The 23,593-nt window shown below is 46.1% G+C and overlaps 1 protein-coding gene across 1 annotated transcript in view; it reads left to right on the top strand.

The window, feature by feature from the left end:
* Positions 1-3,404: 3,404 nt before the first annotated feature.
* LOC117060883 (stimulated by retinoic acid gene 6 protein-like) overlaps positions 3,405-23,593 on the top strand; it is a 41,352-nt gene continuing 21,163 nt past the window's right edge. Inside the window, exons 1-6 of the mRNA XM_033173473.1 lie at positions 3,405-3,618; positions 16,846-16,954; positions 18,703-18,800; positions 19,351-19,478; positions 22,132-22,252; positions 23,042-23,087. Of these exons, the coding sequence (XP_033029364.1) occupies positions 3,605-3,618; positions 16,846-16,954; positions 18,703-18,800; positions 19,351-19,478; positions 22,132-22,252; positions 23,042-23,087 (516 nt within the window). The 5' untranslated portion in view covers positions 3,405-3,604. The remainder of the gene's footprint in view (positions 3,619-16,845; positions 16,955-18,702; positions 18,801-19,350; positions 19,479-22,131; positions 22,253-23,041; positions 23,088-23,593) is intronic.

The raw sequence follows: 23,593 nt of genomic DNA on the forward strand, positions 1-23,593 counted from the left end.
TCTGATTTCCTTCTCAGGTGGGTTATGGGAGGTGTATAGGTTGGAGTAGAATTTTGCAAATTCTGAGATTTGTATTATTATGAAAGATGCAGGAGGAAATGATTAACAATAGGACCCACAAAGGGGAGGAGGGAAGAGATTCCTTGGAATCTTGTTTTTATGTTGTATCTTGGATATGTGACTGTAAAATTTTAATCTGAAAAACCAAATAAATAAATTTATAAAAAACAAACAAAGAAACAAAAACAAAACCAGGGACTTTCAGTCTCGGATGTGATGATAATGGCCCTTCTGCAAAAGCCACCGAGGAACACAGTCTAAATAAGGACCTTTTAACAGAGAACTACACTAAAACACCCTGCCATGAGGGGAACGAAAGGGGAACATGAGACGCAATGTTCAGCCCAAGAATGACACAGCACACAGTCAAGGAAGCCAAAATGGCGATGAGCAAGGAGAAGGTGGAAATAAATAAAAACCATTACGACCTCACAAAGCGAGCATGCAGTACCATCCCAACCAGACCTGAAGGAACTCAAACAGAGAACAACAGAAGTTATCCAAGGCTCCCTTAATGGACTCGCTGCACCAAGCTTGGAAGGACTTAAAGATCAACCCCCCCCCTTGCAGCAACAAGTCCAGGTTGAGACTTAGTGGCACCCTGGGAGAAGAGGAAGCAGATACAAGAGAAACAAATTAACCAACAGGAGAAACAAACTAGCAGGCCTTGGAAATTGCAACAGACATTGCAACATGTATTGGGAAGTTTTTTTAAAAAAAACTTTTATTTTATTTTATTTTACAAATATACATTTATAACAATCCAAATGCATATGCATATGCATATATAGAGATTACTCTGAATCTTGAGGCTTCCCTCCATCTACTCCATGGGTCCTATTGTCAACATTTCCAACTGCATATTATTCCATAATCTATATTTTGTATCCATCCATATTATCCATGGTATTTGTTACATTACAAGTGAGGTTAAAATCCTGCAAATGCTTGCAGTGGTCTTTTAAAAATATTATAACCCACCCACCCCCATTCTTTCCTGAAGTTTTTGTCCTCTTGGTTCCTGAGATTTCTGGTCAGCTTTGCCATTTTGGTGTAGTCCATCAGCTTGGTTTGCCATTCCTCTTTTGTAAGGACCTTGTCTTCTTTCCATCTATGGGCTAGCAGCATCCGGGCAGCTGTTGTCATGCACATAAAAAGTATTTTCTGCTCCTTTGGAATGTCGGTACCTATTATTCCTAATAGAGAAGCTTCTGATTTTTTTTTTAATCAAAAGTTATTTTAAACATTCCCCCCACCCCATTTCATTATATACCATCTCCCAAAAAGCTTTTATTACCTTACACGACCACCACCTATGATAAAAGGTTACCTTGTTTTTCTTTACATTTCCAGCAGGTATTTGTACTTGTTCTATACGTATTTGCTAACTTAAAAGGTAAGGGTAAAGGACCCCTGACAGTTAAGTCCAGTCGCAGATGACTCTGGGGTTGCGACGCTCATCTCGCTTTAATGGCTGAGGGAGCCGCCGTTTGTCCGCAGACAGTTTTTCCAGGTCATGAGTCAAATACCACTGGTACATCATTTTCGTATAATTTTCCTTCAGCGTACAAGTGTCTTTGTATACTCAGCTGGAAGCTGCACAGAATGGCTGGGGCAGCCCAGTCAGGACATCATTGCATGCTTTGCCTGCTACAGAAAAAAAGAAGAAATCTGAAACATACTCAAAGAAATTAACTTCCCTGCATCACATTGGCAACCTGATCATGGCCTTATAGGATCTTTCACAGGAGACCTTGAACCAGGAAAAAAAAAAAAAAAACCATGTCCTTACACCTCAACTCTGCAGTAAGCAGGAATAAAATACTGAAGGGGCCTCCCCCTGGGCCTCATTGTAAAGAAGCAAAACAATGGGTGCACATGGAGACGTATGTAATTGGGAGCATCCCTACCACAGCTTCTAGCAGGTGCTATAACAGAAGCTCAGCCAAAAACAACTCAGTTATTCTAGACTGCACCTCTGATGTTTGTCATTTGTTCAATATGACTATGATTGTATATTATGTTGATTTAGCTTCCTGTGTGATTTATACAGTATCATCAGCAACAAAAATCTATTGAAGATGTACATAACGCCTGCAGGAATTTGGGGGAAATCACTGACACACAGTGGAAAGAAAGATACACGCTGAAAATCTGTGTTGTGAAATTATAGCAATAGCTTGAACACTTCCAAAATCTATTCTACGACAAGGAATACTTCTCTTCACACCATCACAACAAAAAACTCCTGGCTAATGTGACCAATGTTTCTGTTGCTCTAAGGGCAGGGGGCCGGTCCACTGTCCCTTAGACCTTGTGGTGGGCTGGATATATATATATATATATATATATAGGGGGGGGGGAACAAATTCCTATGCTCCACAAATAATCCAGAGATGCATTTTAAATAAAAGCACACATTCTACTCATGCAAAAACATGCTGATTCCTGGACCGTCTGCAGGCCGGATTTAGAAGGCGATCGGGCTGGATCCAGTCCCCGGGCCTTAGTTTGCCTACCCACGGTCCAATGATCCTTCTCACGCTTACAGTGCCAGTGGTGAATGAACAGTTTCTCAAAGCTGAAACTTATAAAAAATATAGGCTCAACAGCATTGCAAAAAGAGCTCAGTTGGTTTGGCAACAATATCAATGGATGATGCCGAGAGACAGCACTTGGCCTGGAGGAATTTGAGACAGAATTTGCAAAGGAAAAGGCATGCAAAAAAGTGAGGTTCTGATGTACTTGAAATCAAAACTTTTAAGAGGCTGAGACAATTCACAGAATCATTCAAAATGATTTGTGTGCCAAACATATTCTTTTGTTCCAGTTACAGGTAGGTAGCCGTGTTGGTCTGCTATAGTCAAAACAAAATGAAAAAATTCCTTCCAGTAACACCTTAGAGACCAACTAAGTTTGTTCTTGGTCTGAGCTTTCATGTGCATGCACACTTCTTCAGATTTCTTCTTCTTCTTTTGTAGTTGAGAAAAGTACTGTACTTAAAGACTGTTAGTAATGCGGGTGTGTGGTGTGCAAGCAATTAGTCGAGGGCGCAAAATAGCCGGGCACCAGCAGTACGCATACCCTAGAAAACATCTGTTTCTATGGGATCTTTTCCAATTCTGGTGTTATCTCTTATTACACTCGCAAACCGAGGTTGAGAAGAAACCGACGATGGGAGTGATGCCGACCATTGTCTGGCCTCCAGGGGGCTTTGTGCTCACTTATTCCAGGAGAGCCTCGCCCTGATTTTGCCCCCTGGGGCATAGAAGCGCTTTAGAAACAACAAGCCCTGCCAGCGCATGTGAGGAGTGTCTCGCCCCAAATATGCCTCCGCCCGCCCTCCCTCCTCCAGCTGCCCCGACGTGACCCTCCCTGCGAAAAATGGAAATGAAGCGGGAGGAGCCGAGGAGAATAGAGCGCCAGACCCAGCATTGCGCGCTCCTCGGGTAGGCGAAACCACCCCTCTTCTCTCCCAAACTGAGGGAGGGGTGCGGCCTGTGTCCCCCACAATCCTCCCGTTTGGAGATCTCCAAGCAGAGCCATGGGGGAGTCCGGGTAAGTCCCTGTGGGGCAGGGGTATTTGCGCAGGCAGGATGGCGGAAGCTGGGGGTGGGGGGTGGGGTGGGCTGAATGCCAGCTGCCTCGGTGCCGCTTCTTGGTATAGCGCTGCGTTGCCAGGACCCTGCAAGAAGCCGTAAAAATCTGACGCGCGCCAGGCGAAACTCTGGGACACGTGTTGCTGCAGCTAAACTGCGTGAAGACGGCAAGGCACGTGTTGCCGTAGGAGCCAACTCCTAGGGGCCGTGGGGGGTCTTCGCCGCCCCCATAAAAGTTGATGGGCGTTGCCATTCAAAGGCTGTGTGTCCACCACATCCAGTAATCGATTATGCAGGGCGGGGTTTACCTGCCCCGGCCCCCTCCCAATTTTTATTCAATTTGACACCACTACGTGTAGCTTTCCAAACCCCACCGCGAACCGGTGCACGCGTCTTACTCAAAAGTAAGCCCCACTGAGGCCAGGAAAAATGGGTACCGCATCGCTGCCAAGCTGTTTTTGGTGGTGCTGGGGTGAGACCCGTGAGAAGCCTCCCCTTACTTGTTTGGATTTTGTTTTTATTCTTGGCTTTTTTGTGAATCTCTTTTAAACGTAATCTTTGATGGAAATAACAAAGGATGGGCGCAATGGAGAGCGCTCACCCTTTTCTCAGAGCCGGGGTGGGTTGGGGGCTTGCCAGGTTTTCCCCCCGGTGAGGCCTCTGGAGGGGCACCATTGAGGCTCCCAGCCTTTGTGTGTACCCAAATGCCCGTGGGTTTTGTTTTGTTTTTTGCCAAACTGGGTTTTTGACCCGGGTGGAAATGAGCCCAAGTTTCCCCCTGCTAGCTGTGTTTGCAGTTGACATTGCCCTCCCCGAACTGCTTTTCTTTCCCAAACGAAATCTATTTATAGAAACGTGCACACATATATGGGGAAGTATGGAAAATATATTTCTCACTCACGCTCCCTCTGTATGACACGGGGATGTATAGGGAAGAGGCAGGGGAAAGGGAGATCTTTAGGTAAGGAACTTTTGTCATTTGGCCAGAATGGAAACATCTTAACAGCCTAATTCTTTGTAGTTACGTCTGTACTTCCACCAGTCAATGAGTGTTTTCTAAAGGAAAGGACAAGGGGCCCCTGTTCTATACCGCCAAGAATTTTCAGTCTGAAGCTGAGCACAGAAGAATCAAGAGGAAGGAGAGGCAGAAATAGGCAGGAGAGGAGCATGGAAACTCATGGGGCTAAGATTTTTAGCTCTTTTTTCTCAAAGTTAAGGCAGGAGAAATTTGATGTAAATCTGTTTTCAATTCTGTCCAGTGAATGAAAATTATGTTTTGAAAAATGTCACACTGATAGTGGGTTGAGTCCATTATATCTTCTTCTTCTTCTTCTTCTTCTTCTTCTTCGGCAATCACTCTTAGCCGATTAAGATTGTCTTCCATGAACAGTGTTAAGTATCTGAAGAACGGTATCTTAACGGTATCTGAAGAAGTGTGCATGCACACGAAAGCTCATACCAAGAACAAACTTTTGTTGTTGTTCAGTTAGTCGTGTCCGACTCTTCGTGACCCCATGGACCAGAGCACACCAGGCACCCCTATCCTCCACTGCCTCCCGCAGTTTGGCCAAACTCATGCCAGTCGCTTCGAGAACACTGTCCAACCATCTCATCCTCTGTGGTCTCTAAGGTGCTGCTGGAAGGATTTTTTTTATTCTTTATTTTGTTTTGACAGTCTTAACAGTGAGTCTGTAAGTGACCGTGGAGACCAATTCTGGATCCCCACATCGTTCCACGGTGGGTAAATAGCTTTCTGGGTAGGAGTTGATCACAGTGAGGGTTTGCCAAATTTGTGCCAAATGTGCCTTCCTTTTAGCACATTTCTCCTTTTTGTCCTGAGTTTGAGCGTTTTCAAAGTCCATGACATCTTTGGTAAAGGCTTTGTGTTTCCCTGTTATCAGTGTTTATACTTTTTTGAGAGAGTCTTTAAAACCTCTTTTGTTGACCACTAGCAGGACGCTTTCCATTTTTAAGTTCGTAATAGAGTAGTTGTTTTGGAAGACGATAATCAGGCATCCGAACAACATGACCAGTCCAACAAAGTTGATGTTGAAGAATCAATAGTACCTGTTTGTCAGCATTTTCATTTATAAATTCAACCATGTATTGCAACTGGCAAACTTCTTAGTATCATCTGGTTGGGTTCCCCCCCCCCACCCCCCCGTGGGCATCCTGTGTTAATTTAGACAATCTGTCCTTTTTTTATCCGCAACTGTTTGAGCTAAAAATAAATACATTTGACTTTCTTCCATGATTTGTTGTTCTTTGGGAACCACCACTATTTTAATGTTATTATTATTATTTGTAAAATTTGTATACTGCCCTTCACCTGAAGATCTCAGAGCAGTTCACACCACAAAGTACATAATAAAAACAAGAACAAACCAATAGCCCCCTCTCTCACAAGAACATTTAAAAGGACATAGACTGTTGAGCAGCCAAGGGCTTTTTTTTTTTGAAGAGGAACATTTTTCCTGGTGCCTAATCATGAAGGCGTGGGACGCGGGTGGCGCTGTGGGTTAAACCACAGAGCCTAGGGCTTGCTGATCAGAAGGTCGGCGGTTCGAATCCCCGCGACAGGGTGAGCTCCTGTTGCTCGGTCCCTGCTCCTTCCCACCTAGCAGTTTGAAAGCACGTCAAAGTGCAAGTAAATAAATAGGTACTGCTCCAGTGGGAAGGTAAACGGCGTTTGCGTGCGCAGGACCGGCGCTAGGGCTTCTTGCGCCCTAGGCGAACCACCTTCTGGTGCCCCCCCCCACCAAAGCCTGCTTTAGCGGGAGGTGGTGGTGGTGGAGAGGCAGGAGGTGGTGGGGGCGGGGGGAGGCTGCCGGCGGGGTCGTGTGGCTCCCCCCGCTCGCTGCGCTCGACGGGGCTGGGCGGCCGGCTCGCGGCCCGCCCGGGAGCAGCATGGGCAGCAGCGGCGTGCTGCCGGTGCATGAGCGCCCACCCGCCCGTGGGGGCAGGTTGGGGAGCGGGTATACCGGCGGGCTCGTGGGGGCACCCTTGGGGGGGTCGGTGCTCTGGCGTGCCACGCCACCAGCCCCAATGGACGAGACGGGGCTGGCTAGCCCATCTTGCCCAAGCCTGGCCAGCGCCCCCTCCATTTTGGCACCCTAGGCAATTGCCTAGTTCGCCTAAATGGACATGCCGGCCCTGTCCATGCCCTGCTCTGGTTCACCAGAAGCGGCTTAGTCATGCTGGCCTCATGACCTGGAAGCTGTACGCTGGCTCCCTTGGCGTAACGTGAGATGAGCGTTGCAACCCCAGAGTCGGACACGACTGGACCTAATGGTCAGGGGTCCCTTTACCTTTAATCATGAAGGCACTAGAAGAAGCACCCAGGGGAGAGCAAATAGGGAGTCACTGCGGAAAAGGCCCGTTCTCATGTTTCCACCCTCTGGACCTCTCATGGAGGAGACACATGAAGAAGGGCCTCAGATGATTATTGTAGAGTCTCGGTCGGTTCATATGGAGAGAGGCGGTCCTTGAGGTATTGTGGTTCTGAGCCATTTAAGGCTTCCTAGGTCAAAACCTGCACTTTGAATTGGGCCCAGAAACTAATTGGCAGTCAGTGGAGTTTGGCCAGGATTGGTGTAATATGCTCAAACCATCTTGCCCTGGTGAGCAACCTGGCTGTCAAATTCCGCACCAGCTGAAGTTTCCAAACGGTCTTCAGAGGCAAGCCTATGTATAACATGTAATGTAACCTAGAGATGACCAGAACATCGATAATAGGAGTTAGGCTATCCCTGTCCAAATAGGGACACAACTGGGCCACCAGCTGAAGCTGATGGAAGGAACACCGTGTCACTGAGGCCACCTGAGCTCCTGCTGCCTCCCAAGGTAAGGTGCTGGCCTCATGTTCATCTTTGGCCAGTCTCTGTTGGGCCACTAAGGCTGGAGGGGGCATCATCCTCTTTGCAGGCCTCTGTGGGGCAGCGTGAGGAGGTGCCTCTCTTTGGGGCGGGGGGGGGGCAGCTCAGAGACCAGGGATGGCAGCAGCAGCTGCAAAGAGGACTCCCAAGGAGAGGGGAGAGGAGGCTGAGGGAACACTCCACAAGGGAGGGTGTTTGAAAAAGGGTGAGAGGCTGCCAGCTCTGTAGGCAAGGGGTGACATAACTGGGCTCCTGAGCCCCACAGGGGTGCCACAGAAAGAATGTACTTGGTTAAGGGAGCCTTGGACTCAAAAACATTGAAAAGCTCAATTAAGCCTTGAGGAACCCCACATTGAATGTTCCATGGGCCCAAAAAGTACTCCCCAAGCATCACCCGCTGGATACAGCCATCCAAGTAGTACTCAAACAGCCACAAGTGTCTAGTTGCCATTTTGGAGCAAGGCAGTTCTAAAGTCTTATTTTCCAAAGGATGGACTGACTGTGACTGATTCTCAGTTAAACATCTGGCTAGTTCAGATGACAACCTTGAGCCAGGTTAAGAACCTTGAAAACTTAAAGAAGAAAAGTAATTTTATCGACTAACAGTGTTGCAGACCTATAGTTTTTTTTTTTTAAGCAAACAGCTTATACGGTGGGCTTCCCTATACCATCAACAACCTTAGAAAATGAGTGCCAGAGATACAGTCCATACCTGCAGGAAGGGGCTGGTCTCACAACTGCATCAGATACTGAGGTTTCCCAGGTATTTTTTTCTGAGACAGGTCTGGAATAAAGCTTTTCTGATTCAGCCTGGGGCTCCCTTTGGACCGCTGCGCCACACAAGACAAACTCAGCTTCAGTGAGCAAAGCCTGTCTTAAATTAATTTACCACTAGCACCTCGCTCCAGTAAAATTAAGTTGTATTAACCCATCCCTATTACCTGAGTGCTGGAAGGGATGTTCAGAACGGGGACCCTACTTTCACATGTGGTGGTTTTGCTTTGATCATATTTCTAAAATATGTAACCAGATCATCCCGTAAGCAGGGGCATTGGAAGAGGGGAGCGTTGGGGGGCGGACCGCCCCGGGTGCCACTCTGGGAGGGGTGACAAGATGGCCCCAGCCTCCTCCCAGGTGTACAGCTCCTTATGAGCTGCCGCGTGCGAGCAGCAGCACGAATGGACTGCGCATGTGTGGCATCCCCGTGCACGCACTCCATATGGAATGCCGCACATGCGCAGTCCGTTCATGCTGCTGCTCGTGGGTGAAAGCCTTACGAGCAGCAGTATGAACGTGCTGCATGTGCAGTAGTCCATGCTGCAAAATTCTGCACCAGGTACAATCTGGGATTGCTATGCCATTGCCCGTAAGCAGCCCCTTTCATACTTCCCTGGCCCCAAATTCCTCCTTGGAAATCTCATTAGTTTCCTCTTGGCTGCAGGCAGCAAAAGGTCCTCTGTTTTTCTTTTATTTCAAATTGGCATAAGCAAGTTTGACATCTCAGTTTCATGGAAAAACTCATGCACGTGGAAAGTGAGCAGCCAAAATAGATCTTTCATCAATTTAGACACGGTATTGTTTTCGTTCCTAACTTTCATAACTCTTGAGAATTCACAACCTCCCACCACCCACGCCGGATTTGGGAAGGGGCTATATTAGATAGTTGTTTTTACTTTTGGCTTATTTGATTTTAATGCTCGTCAATTATTTCCAGTCATGTATTTTAATAATTATACATTAGAGATCTAAAACTGTGTGTTTTGTTATGACAAAAAAAAATAATCCTTCCAATAGCACCTTAGAGACCAATGTAAGTTTGTTCTTGGTATGAGCTTTCGTGTGCATGCACACTTCTTCAGATACACTGAAACAGAAGTCACCAGACCCTTATATATAGTGAGAGAGTGAGGAGGGGTATGACTCAGAAGCGTGGTGGAAATGGGTGATTGGCTGATGGGTGTGGAAAACCTGTTGATGCGGACTTCCATTTCATGTGGCTCAATTCATGTGGCCTTCCATATTGTAACCTGTAACTGTTTTGTTACGGTTCTCCATTGTGTTGCAATTCGCAAAATAGTACAAAAAGCAAGCGATGGTGGGATAAGCTCCCCTGCATGTTCTTTTAAGAAAATTAGTTGAGAAAACCATTCTGGTTCCCGCCTATTGTAAACAGTATTTCTAGCTACATAAGGATCTCATACTATTTCAAAATAAAGTCAATTTGCGTTGAAAACGTTTATTGGGTTGCTGCCCAAAGTTACGAGTTTTTCATTTTATATTGCATACAATGACAGTAGTGAATGCCCAGTGCCAGTTCTGGATTGATTACAGTTCCTGGTGGGTTTTGCTTACCGCAACACACCACAGTGCCAGGGAGAGATTTCCTCCCATTAACAATAGCAGGAAGAGGAAGGAAAGTCAATTCTGACTGGGGTCATGCCAGTCGTGTAGACTTCCCCATTTGGCAGGCTTCCTCCATCTGTCTCCAGTCGCCTCCTGCTACAGCAGCTACCTGACAGGGAAAGCCACCACGCAGGACCAAATATCAGCTCTGGTTTCACCCTCCATGTTCCTGAAGTAAGCACCAAAATAGCCCACTCAGTATGTCTGAGAATCTAGAACAGAGGTTCCCAAACTTTTTCAGGTCCACATCTCCTTGGTTCCAAAAACTCATCCCCACTGCCCACTATCCCATAATAAGCATTGTTCAGAGCATGACCCACGAAGGAAGAGAGATAAAATTCAAAACGGCAACAATTGCGTGTTCATTCAAAATCCCATTAAAACTATCTATTGAGAGTCCCATGGACTGCAAAAAGATCAAACTTATCCATCCTTAAAGAAATCAGCCCTGAGTGCTCACTGGAAGGGCAGATCCTGAAGTTGAGGCTCCAGTACTTTGGCCACCTCATGAGAAGAGAAGATTCCCTGGAAAAGACCCTGATGTTGGGGAAGATGGAGGGCACAAGGAGAAGGGGGCGACCAAGGACGAGATGGTTGGACAGTGTTCTCGAAGCGACTAGCATGAGTTTGGCCAAACTGCGGGAGGCAGTGAAAGATAGGCGTGCCTGGCGTGCTCTGGTCCATGGGGTCACGAAGAGTCAGACACGACTGAACGACTGAACAACAACAACAACAACTAGTCAACAATGAGACTTCCAATCTCAGGGTCGTGGGTTCGAGTCGCGGCACCAGGCAAAAGGTTCCTGCATTGCAGGGGGTTGGACTGGTCCCTTTCAACTCTACAATTCTATGATTCTATGAAAACTGATGAACTTGATCTGGTGATGCCAGCTTTTCAGTCTAGTCGTCACTTATACCTCTAGCACCTCACTACCCCCCTGCACCCACCACTAGGCAATCTCACTGCCTCCCCCAGGGCTCAGTACTTCCCACTTTGGGAACCACTGGTCTAGAAGCATATGAGGCACTGCCAGATCTCTTTTGAGGACATCCGTGTTGGTCCCAATAGAGACACTCCGGCATGGAATAACAACATTGCAACAATGGAGTTTGTTTTATATATACATTTTTAATGTAGATATATATAATCCCCAGCCCTGGAATTCAAAGAGTTCGTATTTGATTTCAAGTGGGCACGGCGCCAGGAGGATGAACAGCTGAGTCCACTTGTTTTTGCAGTCTGTCCTGTCTGATATTGACTGAGACACTAAGAGCCAAGGGAGTCCAAATCTGAAAATAAAGGAAGCCAAGCCAGCAGGAAGGTGCAAAAAGACACACAGGGCCACGGAGACAACCTTTTCTAAGCTCGTGTTTGCTTGTACACAGTGGGTTGGCATGTGTGGTGATTACTAGTCATCACCACCCAGGGTTAGCAAATAAGGCATTGCATTTCAGCAAAGCTTGTGATGAGATCTCCAACGATATCCTTGTTGACAACATGGTAAAATGTGGGCTGGTCAATGTTGCTGTTAGGTGGATCAAAAATAAAAAAGCTTTAGTGTGTGGTGCTTTGGTTTAAACTACAGAGCCTCTTGGGCTTGCTGATCAGAAGGTCGGTGGTTTGAACCCCCGCGACGGGGCGAGCTCCTGTTGCTCTGTCCCAGCTCCTGCCAACCTAGCAGTCTGAAAGCACGCCAGTGCAAGTAGATAAATAGGTATTGCTGCAGTGGGAAGGTAAAACGGCGTTTCTGTGCGCTTTAGTTTCCGTCATGGTGTTCCGTTGTGCCAGAAGCGGTTTAGTCATGCTGGCCACATGATCTGGAAAGCTGTCTGTGGACAAACGCCGGCTCCCTCAGCCTGAGAGATGAGCGCCACAACCCCGTAGCTGCCAGGGATCCTTTACCTTTTTACCTTTATTACCTTAGGTGGACCCACAACTAGTTGAACAACTATACCCAATGAGGACCCAATGAGGGAGGCCTTGCCACAAGACTCTGGCCTTACAAACTCTGCTTGTTGTCCTTTTTGCAGGAAGTAGAGGGCAAACTCATCAGATTTTCAGATAACACAGTGGTGGGAGGGACAAGACACAATCACACACACACACACACACACACACACACACACACACATTTCTGAATTTTTACAAATTAACTTCAAATTAAATAGTTACATTATTTCATATATTGACTTTCCACTCCCACCTCCACAGTTTTTTAAATTCAAACTCTTTTCTACTGCATTATTTATAAAATTCTCGTCTATTATCAGGATCCCTCTAATACAATTATTTTTATCATTTTTCTTCTGCTGCTCCTATCTCGAATCCTGTTTGCGATTTCATTTGTAGTGCTTTTCCAAATGGTCCAAAAAAGGTCTCTGTTCTTCTGTAAAAAGTTCATCATTTTGATCTCTTAACATTGCTGTCAACTTTGCATAACTTTTAAAAGCCATTCCTCCTTCGTTGGAATCGTCTCATCTTTCCACTTCTGTGCATACAGAGTTCTAGAATCAGCATTACCTAGAAAGGCTGGAGCACTAGGCCAAAACAGAACAAGGTGGAATTCAACACAGATAAGAGCAAAGTCTTGGATTTCCACTCCCTCCCTCCCTCCTCCCCCCTCTCTCAAAAGCACAAGCATAAGTCTAAGATGGGGAAAACAGGGCTTGGCAGCAGCAGATATTAAATGGTGCATTAGTGGATCACAAGCTGAACATGAGCCAACAGTGTGCTAATAATGCTAATGTAGTCTTTGGCTGCTTTAGAAGCTGTTTTGCACTCTGCTGTGAGCTGCATATGTAGTACTGCACCTGGGAGGCACATTTTAAGAAGGACATTGATCAATGGGAGAAGATGTCAGGCTTTGGGGAATCGGATCCCTCCCTTGGTGACAGTAATTAAGCAGAAAAGGAGCATTCTTGCCAATTAGCTTCTTTAATAATCACAGCAAGAGACATATCTCTCTAGAAATGAAATAGAAAATTCTTTCCAGTAGCACCTTAGAGACCAACTGAGTTTCTTCTTGGTATGAGCTTTCGTGTGCATGCACACTTCTTCAGATACGGTGCTACTGGAAAGAATTTTCTATTTTGTTTCGACTATGGCAGACCAACACGGCTACCCACCTGTCTCTAGAAATGGCGTTGCTCCCAGTAAAGGCTCACCCCCTCCTTCCCCATTAATCTACAACTACGTCACTCCTACGTTGGGTAATCCGAACTTGTTTCTGCTGACTTCTCTGTTCTATCACTCTCAAAGCCCATCTAGTCTTAGGTGAAGGGGGGTTAGGAATGCTGTCCAAGGACACTGAATCTGCCAGCTGTCTCCCTCCTGGTGTTTCCTCTTCTAGCTGTTCCTCACCCAGTATTTCCCAGTTTCTCTCTTCTGGACTATGCCCCTCTGGAAACCATTGTTCTAAGTCAATACTGTTCTCCTGCCCTTGGGAAGGTTCAGGAGAAGGGGCGGAGGCGGCTGCCATCATTCCTCCTCAGTCCAGCCCCTGACAGGAGAGGAACCAGAATGGTGAGGTGTATGAAAACGTTGGGAGAACGCTCCTTACAGAGAAGCAGACTGCCTTGGGAGGTGATGAGCTCTTCACTAGAGTTTTAAAAGCAGAGGCTGGGTCACCGTTTGTCATAGATACTGTCATCGCAGATCCTGTGTTGTAGATCCTACATTAACGAAGGGGCTGCAATAGATGATCTCCAAGATCCCTTCCAACACTATGATTCTGTGAGATGAGGAGAAGCAGCTCATCTTGGTAGAATTCATCAGGTGGGGAAGGGAGAAGCATAAGTTGCATCAGGTTCAACCAGTTCACACATTACAGCATTTTAAGGCAGCATTTGCAAGTGGCCAGATGCAAAGGAAAATAAGGCTGTTGTATGCACAGGTAGGAAAGTAATAATTTATTTGTGTAGCTATATATACCTGCATCAAACAGAAAGCAAAAAGGACCATTCAGAACTGAGCCACAAATTTAGCTCTTGACTTCTTGGCAGTGCAGATAAATATGCAAAGGAGCATCATCATTATTATTATCAAACATCAAGAAGCATACAAACTCCCCAGGTATAACAGATTTCTTCCTGCAACTAAAGTTGGGACAAATGTTTTTCACGGGGATCTTTATAAAATGGACATTGAGTAATATAATGATCAATATCATCTGTGACAGTTTTGCAACATACGTAAAGACAAGACACCGTTCCAAGGGTAATTTCTTATAACGACCATCTGAAAAAGCAAGAGAGCATGACATTAAGTCTTAATTCTGCAAAAGGGCTGAGGTTATTAGATCCAGATATGAGACACAGGGAATTTCAGCAGCTGTCATTTCATGTCACTGTGACATGACAAGTCTGTGCATACTGGCATGTCTTCTACGTGTCTATGCAAAGTACACAAGCTTACATATAACCTCATTTTTAAGGTCCTGGCTGAATTGTCAACATTCACCATGGTCTGGAAGATGTGAAGAGTAGGCATTTCCTGGGAAATGGCATGGGAGTCCAGGTTGGGTGCTTATGAGTTCAGCTTGTAGGATGAAGAGCAGTTGCTGGCTCTCAACCCCATAGGGAGGAGCAGCAGAGACACCATCTACCACCAGGCCTGAAGATCTTGACTATGACAAGCAGGAACCAAGCATTTCTTTCCCCCAGTGGATCCCCGCTGCCGGGGCATCTTTAGCAGGCCATGTGACTCGGAGGAAGAAAAAGGCTGGCATGGGATCTTGTGCTTTGCCTGTTCAAGAAAACTGCATACCCTCCAACATTCTGCTGAAGAAAATTGGGACATCAGTCTTCTGGTGCTGTGCTTGCGTGGGAGCTAGCTGACACTCGCAAGAGTGCTGCAAAACACACACTTCATCTTTGCCGATCTCTCGTAGCTGAGTAAGATTGTCTTCCATAAACACAGTTTTTACAGTGACTGTGGAGGCCAATTCTAGATCCACACATCCTTCCACAGTGGGGGCATAGGTTTCCGGGCAGGATTTGATCACACGGAGGGTTTGGCAAGCGTGCCTTCCTCTTGGCACTTTTCTCCCTTTCATCCTGAGTTCGAGCTTCTTCAAAGTCCATGACACCTTTGGTAAAGGCTGTTCTCCAATTGGAGCGCTCGCAGGCCAGGGTTCCCCAATTGTCGGTGTTTATACTTCATTTTTAAAGATTTGCCTTGAGAGAGTTTTTTAACCTCTTTTCTTGACCATTACGCTTTCAATTTTTAAAGTTTGGAATAGCAGAGTTGCTTTGGAAGACAATAATCAGGCATCCGAGCAACATGACCAGTCCAATGAAGTAGATGTTGAAGAATCCTTGCTATGAAACTGGAGGAACACACTGGAGGAACACACACCTGAGGAGGGGCCTGGAGGAGCAGTTCCCTCTTTGCCAGCGCTCAGTGATCCTGCTCCTGATCAATGAGTCAGTTGGGAAAATCATCCCCTTGCAGCCAATTGAGAAACAGCTGAGCTATGGCAAAGAGGGGGCAGTGCCTTTGGGAATGGCTGCTTCAGGGTGCTCCAGGGACCTTGAGGTGGTTGCTCCCGATTAAGCCAGCTTCCTTGACCCTCGTTTTTCCTAATGGGAAAGGCAAGGGAAGTCTTTTAAGTTGCTCCAGGAATTTTTGGAAGGAGGCGTAGGTGGAAGGTCTCACGACCTGCTTCTGATGATTCCCGAGTGCTGCAATGTACGCTGAGCACTCTGGAAGGCAAGCGGCAATCCTTGAGCATTTCCTCACTTGTTTGCCTAATGGAGTGGTGGAGGGTGTGTGTGTTGCAGTTGTGTGTCTGAAGGGCTGATTTGACACAACTGGGTGGGCCTGAGCCAGCCTACGCACTGCTAGTTCCCCAACTCTGCTCCAGAGAAGTACTGGTAATTCCCAACACATGTGCCAACGCTAGCATGCTACAAGGGAACTAAGTGTCTGCCGTGGGAAACAACTGCAGAAGAGGCTGCCCACTGCTTTGCTTCCACCTCTGCTGTGGTCAGAATATTCTGACTCATCTTTGTGTGGGTTAAACATGTCACTTCTGTCCTCATGCAGAGAAGAACTAGAATTCCCTATCCCTCAGAGGATGGTGCCCTCCATATTTCTGTTTGAGCTGATAAGGGCATATCTAGAACAGTGACTCATGTAGAAGGCAGATCCAGAACAGCAGCACATGTAGGAGCATAATGTGTGTGGGTGTGGGTGTACTCAGATGGTGGGAATTTTTTTTTCATATACATCCTAATAATAATAATAATAATAATAATAATAATAATAATAATAATTTGTACCCCGCCCATCTGGCTGGATTTCCCCAGCCACTCTGGGCAGCTTCCAACAAAAATCAGATACAAAAATATCACACATTAAAAACTTCCCTAAAAAGGGCTGCCTTCAGGTATTTTCTGAATGTCAGGTAGTTGTTTATCTCCTTGACCTGTGGTGGGAGGGCGTTCCATTGGCATGCTTCCAGTTTTATTTTATTTTTTATTATTATATTTTAAAAAATGTATCTTGGCTATCAAACTTTAGGGGATATGGCTGTAGACCAGGGGTCAGCAACCTTTTTCAGCCGTGGGCCAGTCCACCGTCCCTCAGACCACGTGGTGGGCCAGACTATATTTTGGAATTTTTTTAAAAAACGAACAAATTCCTATGCCCCACAAATAACCCAGAGATGCATTTTAAATAAAAGGACACATTCTACTTATGTAAAAACACGCTGATTCCCGGACCGTCTGTGTGGTGGATTTAGAAGGCGTTTGGGCCGCATCCGGCCCACGGGCCTTAGGTTGCCTACCCCTGCTGTAGACATTCCCAGCATATAGAAGACCAGACTTTTGCAAGCAGGCTTAAGATGCTGAACTCCGGATATCATCTAACATATTGGCTATTCACCATTGTGTTTCTTGTACAGGGAAATAGACTTCCTAAATATTTCTTCTCTAGATATGGACTACTCAAATTTCTCTTGTGAGGATTCAGTAGAAACGGAGACATTTGTACATTTGTCTCTTCCTCCAGCAGTAAGTAGGCCAATTATCGTACTTTCTTGAGTTATGACTGATGAGATACAGAGCTACTCTCCTTCCTCAGATACTAAGGCTGGCATTAGGTAGGAAGGAGAGTGGCTGTGTATAATACTGAAAAACGCACAAAATAGAATACTGATCATATACAGTCGTACCTCTTGTTATGAATGCTTCAGGATGTGTACAACACGGGTTACGAGCGCGCCGAAACCGGAAATAACAGAACGCGTTACTTCCGGGTTCGGCAGTTCACTCATGCGCAGGCGCATCAAATGACGTTGTGCGCATGCGCAGAAGCGCTGAATAACGTCGCGCACATGCGCAGACGCAGCGCTTCAGGTTATGCATGTCACGGGTTACAAACGGGGCTCTGGAACAGATCCCGTTCGTAACCAGAGGTACCACTGTGTGTGTGTGTGTGTGTGTGTGTGTGTGTGTATATATATATATATATATATATATATATATATATATATATATATACACAGTGGTGCCCCGCTAGACGAAAACCTCGCTAGGCGAAAAACTCGCTAGACGAAGGCATTCGTCTAGCGGAAGCCCGTCTCGCAAGACGAATTTTTGAATGGGCTTGCCTCGCAAGACGAAATCCCCCCCCCCCGTCTAGCGAAAACCGCAGTTTGCATTGCCACTTTGCTAGACGAAAAACCCGCTAGACGAAAATACTCGCAGAACGAATTATTTTCGTCTAGCGGGGCACCACTGTATAATATATGCATAAACTCTGGTATCAGATCTGCTGACTTGCACACACTTTCACATGCACACGCTTCTTACAGGAGTATTCATTAAAAGGATAATTTGGGGAATTAGCAGTTCTACTCTTGGGATCGGTACTGGACACTAATGTGCACACACCGACATAATTACATCGGCATTGATACCCCTTGCTTAATTTGGGGAATTTGGCAGAGGCCGATCTTAAGTGCGCTTGCTGCAGAGAGCCAGAACTAAGAACATAGGGAGAGCTCTGCAGTATAAAGAGCTTACAACCCACCTACTCTCAGCTGCCCGAAGCATCATAGACAGACACTGCAGGGGCCTGTCAGGAGTGAACACGAACCACTGGTACCAAATTGGATGGGAAACAGCCTTACTAGAAAAGCTAACTAACAAACTGAAACCAACATGGGGACAAATATTGTATTGGCCCGAATATAAGCCGCACCAGAATATAAGCCACACCTTTAAAATTCAAGGGGGGGGGGGAAGAAAAAAAGCAAATACCCGAATACAAACAGCTCCCTTAAAATTCTGCAGGTACTCACACCTGTTCCATTTTATCGTATGTCTGTTTCAACAGCGGTATTGTAAAAACTAATTTTTGTAAGGTTGCGAATTTAAGCCGCACTTTAACATTTCACGGTCGGGATTTGGGGAAAAAGTGAGGCTTATATTCAGGCCAATACTGTAAAAAAGGACGTGTTCATCCCAGTGTGACTCCCCTTTATTACACACACAGCCCAACAAGACAACAACAAGAATTCACTGGCAGCGTACAAATCAATATGGCTAACTTGACCCAACAATCACACACTTCCAAGACATGGATGGGAAAATTCACCAGGAACATCCTGACTTGGTTTAATTAACTGACAGGTTAACTGAGCTGATAGGTTGAGTGACCATCTTTAGGGATAATAACTCAATTGTAATTCTTTATTAGTTTCTCAAAGATTAAAGGATGCCTTCTCACCCTCATGACTTTTCTTCTGTATCGGCAGGTCTTCATCATTATAGTGCTGTCCTGTCTTGAAAAAAGATTAAAAAGATGTTGTATAGATGATAAAATTCCTCTACATGGACACTGCGCGATTCTGAAGTACGTAAGTTGAAGAATCACTTTCCTCCTGTTGCTATAAGTGTCTTCTAAAAAGACAAATACGCCAGTAAAACAAATGCCATTCCTTCATGAAAGCAGGTCGCCTTTCTGAATCTGTCTTGCAGGAGGCATGAATTCAAGTATTTTCATCTGGGATAAAAAAAGAGAGGATAAGTTACTGTCCTTCCCACCGAAACAGAGAAGACTCCTCTTGTTGTACCAGGCAAGGAAGATCTTCCATGTTGGCACTAGATGGAGCTTTTCATAGGTCTCAGCCAAACCATACATTTAAAGCTCTCTCCAAATCAGGCAATACTTTCATGTACAGTATTAGGACCAACCAAACGGTCACAAGATGGTGAACTGAACAGTCACTGTTGTTATTTTCCTCTAAGCTGAAGTAGCTCCTGGTTGATTTCACATCTAAGTTTTATGACTCTTTGAAAGTGGGAGCTGCAGCACATAAGCTTTCAGCTCTGTAATGGCTTCCCAGTTGCTTCCCAGAATCCTAAGAATTATTTCCTTTCTTCTTCTTTTTCATACTTCACAGACCCTTTGATATCATTGCATTCAGCAACCGATGGTCACTTGGATTTGCGTTTGGAATTATTGCTGATAAAGTGATGTACCTGTTTACCTCAGACCACTTCATTTCGGCATTTCCGAGGTGGGCTAAAGGTAAAACACGTGGCAAAGAAGCAACAGGGAGGCCTGGGGAACGGAACAATATCGTGAGCCTCTGACGTTTTTCAGTTTACCCATACTAATCTGCTCGTTGCCCTGATACTAGCCAGAACCTGAGCTACTGGGCACATCTGTGAGTTCAATTTTGTATTCAGGATTCCCATCTCAGCCTTGCATTTGTTAACATAAGTGGAACGAAGAGGGAAGATTGGCAGGTGAGGTGAGGTGTTTTTAACCTCCCTTGCATATGCCAAATTCTTCTTGCTGATCTCTCTTCCAGGTTTAGAGCTCTGTTTATTTGGACTAGGGATCTTTAAAAATAATGGGGGGTGGGGGGAGAGCATTGGCTGTGTGGAAGAGTTAAGCACTATCCCCCCTACCTGCTGATTTCCTTCTACAAATGCTGTCTCAGCTAAGCTCCACTGACAATTCAAGTGGAATGTAGGGACTGGGAATGCTATATTTCCCTGGTAAGTTCTAATTTCCCAAACTCGGATCCCCAGATAATGTTGGACCCAATTTCAGGGGCCTTGTCCCCCTTGCCAGCACCTAGTGTCAGGGACGTGGCTCAACCAAGCGCAGGGGAAGACTCAGACCCAGAAATTGAGCCAAGTAAGACGAAAGCTGGCTGACAGAGCTGGGAAGGGGGAGCTCGACCCTCTCCCTTCACAAAGAAGTCACAGACGCAGATAGCTCTCAAGAGGGGGGAGAGCTAGTGGGGCAGTCAGAGGGTTGCTAGGCAACCAGCAGAGAGGCAGAGGATGTTTCTAGTGGAAGCGGGGAGGGGGAAGTCCAACCTCTCAGTCCCTGTTCTTGGAGACTGGACAATGTCAGAGTGCAACGGAAGGGCAAGAGGGGAAGGGCGGGAATCTGGCGTCCTTCCTGCTGTGAGAGGGGCGGAGATTCAGACTGACCAACTCCTTCAATGACAGCAGGCTAGAAGCCGCACTCTGGATGTGGTTTTTTAAAAAAAATAAAAGTACCATAAAACTGCCAGAGAGTCATTAATTCTTATTGAGGCTTGCTTGGCTGTCTGTGATCATTACACCTGGGGCAGGTGCAGAACATGCTCATCCAGCCCTCACTGCCGAGTGGGCGCCTGTGGGTGGGGAGTGGGAAGCGCAGAGGGTGATGATCACCCCTCCGTGCTTCCCAGCCCCGATGGGCAAGCGCTCGTGTGCCAGGCGGGAGCAGGGTGCAATGGGTGATCTTTACCCTTTGTGCTTCCGAACCCCTGCCGCTGTCAGGCCATGATGTGGCTCTCAGGGTGTGTGCATGCCTGGCTCGCCCCCCCCCAATTGTGCACCCTGGGCAACGGCCCCCCGGTACCGCCCACGATATGCCACAGCTCAATTCCCATTATCCCTACCCACTGCTCTATGCTAGTTGAGGCTGATGGGAGTTGGAAAAGGCTGAATAAAAAAAATATGCAGAAAGAGCCCTGCTGAGTAAGGTCAATGGCCTGTTTAGTTCTCACAGCAGGGCTGGCCCACCCATGAGGAGAAGCCCAAGAGGTGGTGCCCCCCCCCCCGCTCACCTCACTGGCAGTAAAGAAGCAGTGACGGTGTCAGCAGTGGTAGCTTCTGATGAAATCTCGTGAAAACTGGCTGAAATGTCACCAAAGTCTCTATTATGGTTTATTAAGGGTGGCACAGTGGAGTAAAACACTGAGCTTTGGGCTTGCCGATCGGAGGTTCGGCAGTTTGAATCCCCATGAAGGGGTGAGCTCCTGTTGTTCGGTCCCTGCTCCTGCCAACCTAGCAGTTCGAAAGCGCATCAAAATGCAAGTAGATAAATAGGTGCCGCTCTGGCGGGAAGGTAAATGATGTTTCCATGTGCTGCTCTGGTTTTGCCAGAAGCGGCTTAGTCATGCTGGCCACATGACCTGATAAAACTGCCTGCGGACAAACGCCAGCTCCCTTGGCCAGTAAAGCGAGATGAATGTTGCAACCCCAGAGTCGTCCGTGACTGTACTTAACTGTCAGGGGTCTTTACCTTTACATTTTATAGAGAAAAATACAAAACCTAATATATTGTCCCTTTTATATCCAAACTGAGACTTGGATTGAGATACAATAGAAACATAAAAAGGGGTGAGGAGAAAGGAATATAGAAAGAGAAAGAAAGAAAGAAAGAAAGAAAGACCAATAAGCTGTGTTAAAGATTGGAAACCTCTCATTGACTTTTTCCGTGAAAAAGTAAAAGAAATAATGATATTTGGATTTGAGGATCAAGGCCAAGCTGGTTTATAGAAAGTGGCTTTGCTGGGTGTCATATTGGATTGGACAAAGTGAATTTTTATATAGCGGATAGATGAAGAATCAGAAGTTCTTTACTTTCTGGATCTTCTTGTTCTAAATGTCATGGAAATCCCTTGAAACCTCGCAAGATATTGTTTGCTCCGCGAGAGCTCTCAAGAGCTCACCGGAACTCACTCTCTTCATAGTTCAGGCATCTCAATGCCAAGTCTGACTCCTAAGACACAGTAAATGCACCAGACTCCCATTCACAGCCATCCTAAATATTCCTCCAACCTAGCAGCTGTCAGAATACATCCTTGAAAGGGCACCCCCCCAAGTGACTGAGAGTAGCTGTCAGAAATGCTAGACATCCATTTCGAGTAACTAATGATCCTATCTTCCTGCAGTTTTTGTTGTTCTAATCCATGCTGTCGAAGTGGGCATCTCCATGTACCCTTTCTTTGCCTGCCTTTCAACAAGTTACACGATTACCGGAGCTATACTGGGATTTCTTTACACTGCAGCTTGGTGAGCAGAGCCTTATATCAGATATACTTGCCTGAGTGCCATTCCTGGGGATGTTGGGGATGTTGGGGGCGAGAGACAACTCACCATTAGAGAACCTCATGAAGGGCATTTGTGGAAGCTTGCGATGATCATTGCTAGAGAGCAAATAGATTTAAATGATCCAGGGTTCCTAATATTGTCTAGATCATGGATAGCCATCATGGTGCACTCTAGACATTGTTGGACTCAACTCCCATCAGCTGCATCCAGCATATCTCAATGGTCGGGAATGGTAGGGTAAACAAAGCTCATCTTCTTGCAACCAACTTGTTCAGCTGGTTATAGAATCATAGGATTATAGAACTGTAGAGTTGGAAGGGGCCATGCGGTCATCTAGTCCAACCCCCTTGCTATGCAGGAATCTTTTGCCCAACGTGGGGCTCGAACCCATGACCCTGAGATTAAGAGTCTCATGCTCTGCCACCTGCTTACGACTTTACTTTTTGTATGTTAATTTTGTCAGTAATGCTGTCTCCCCTCCCCCTCAACCAGTCTGTCCTGGCTGGGGAGTTTTACTCAGTCCCTAATTTTGTAACTTTTGCGTTGCTGGTGACGACCTTCCTTGTAAAACGTAGACAGTATACTTTCTGTATGGATGGGGCCCCCATGTGGGTCCAATGTGAGGACTGTGGTAGATGGGAGTTTGCATCAGAAGTTTGGCTTAACAAATAGTACATATATTTTGACTACAGACACTGTCTTAGGATCCCTGTAACGCCAGTGTTTTTCTTGTTTTTTTTTTTTTTTAAGGATGGTCATCTCGGTGATAGACTATTTCCTGTGCCCTGACAACAACGTAAGTGCTTATCTGTGCTATCTGTCTACCTGCTGGGGCCAGAGCCTAAATGGGGAAGCCTCCTCTGCAATGCCCAGCATGATGCTGTGGAGCTTCCATCCCAAAATCAGCATCGCTGAAGTGTTGGTGCTGACCTTTAAAGCCCTAAATGGCCTCGGCCCAGTATACCTGAAGGAGCGTCTCCAACCCCATTGTTCAGACTGAGGTCCAGCTCCAAGGGCCTTCTGGTGGTTCCTTCACTGTGAGAAGTGACGCTCCAGGGAACCAGGCAGAGGGCCTTCTCGGTAGTGGCACCCACTCTGTGGAACGCCCTTCCACCAGATGTTAAGGAAATAAACGACTACTGTATCTGACTTTTAGAAGACATCTGAAGGCAGCCCTATTTAGGGAAGTTTTTAAAGTTTGACATTTTTTTTTTTAATATATTTTTCTGGAAGCCGCCCAGAGTGGCTGGGGAAACCCAGCCAGATGGACAGAATATGTATGTATGTATGTATGAATGAATG

The sequence above is a fragment of the Lacerta agilis genome, chromosome 16, assembly GCF_009819535.1.
Source record: "Lacerta agilis isolate rLacAgi1 chromosome 16, rLacAgi1.pri, whole genome shotgun sequence".
NCBI lineage: Eukaryota > Metazoa > Chordata > Lepidosauria > Squamata > Lacertidae > Lacerta > Lacerta agilis.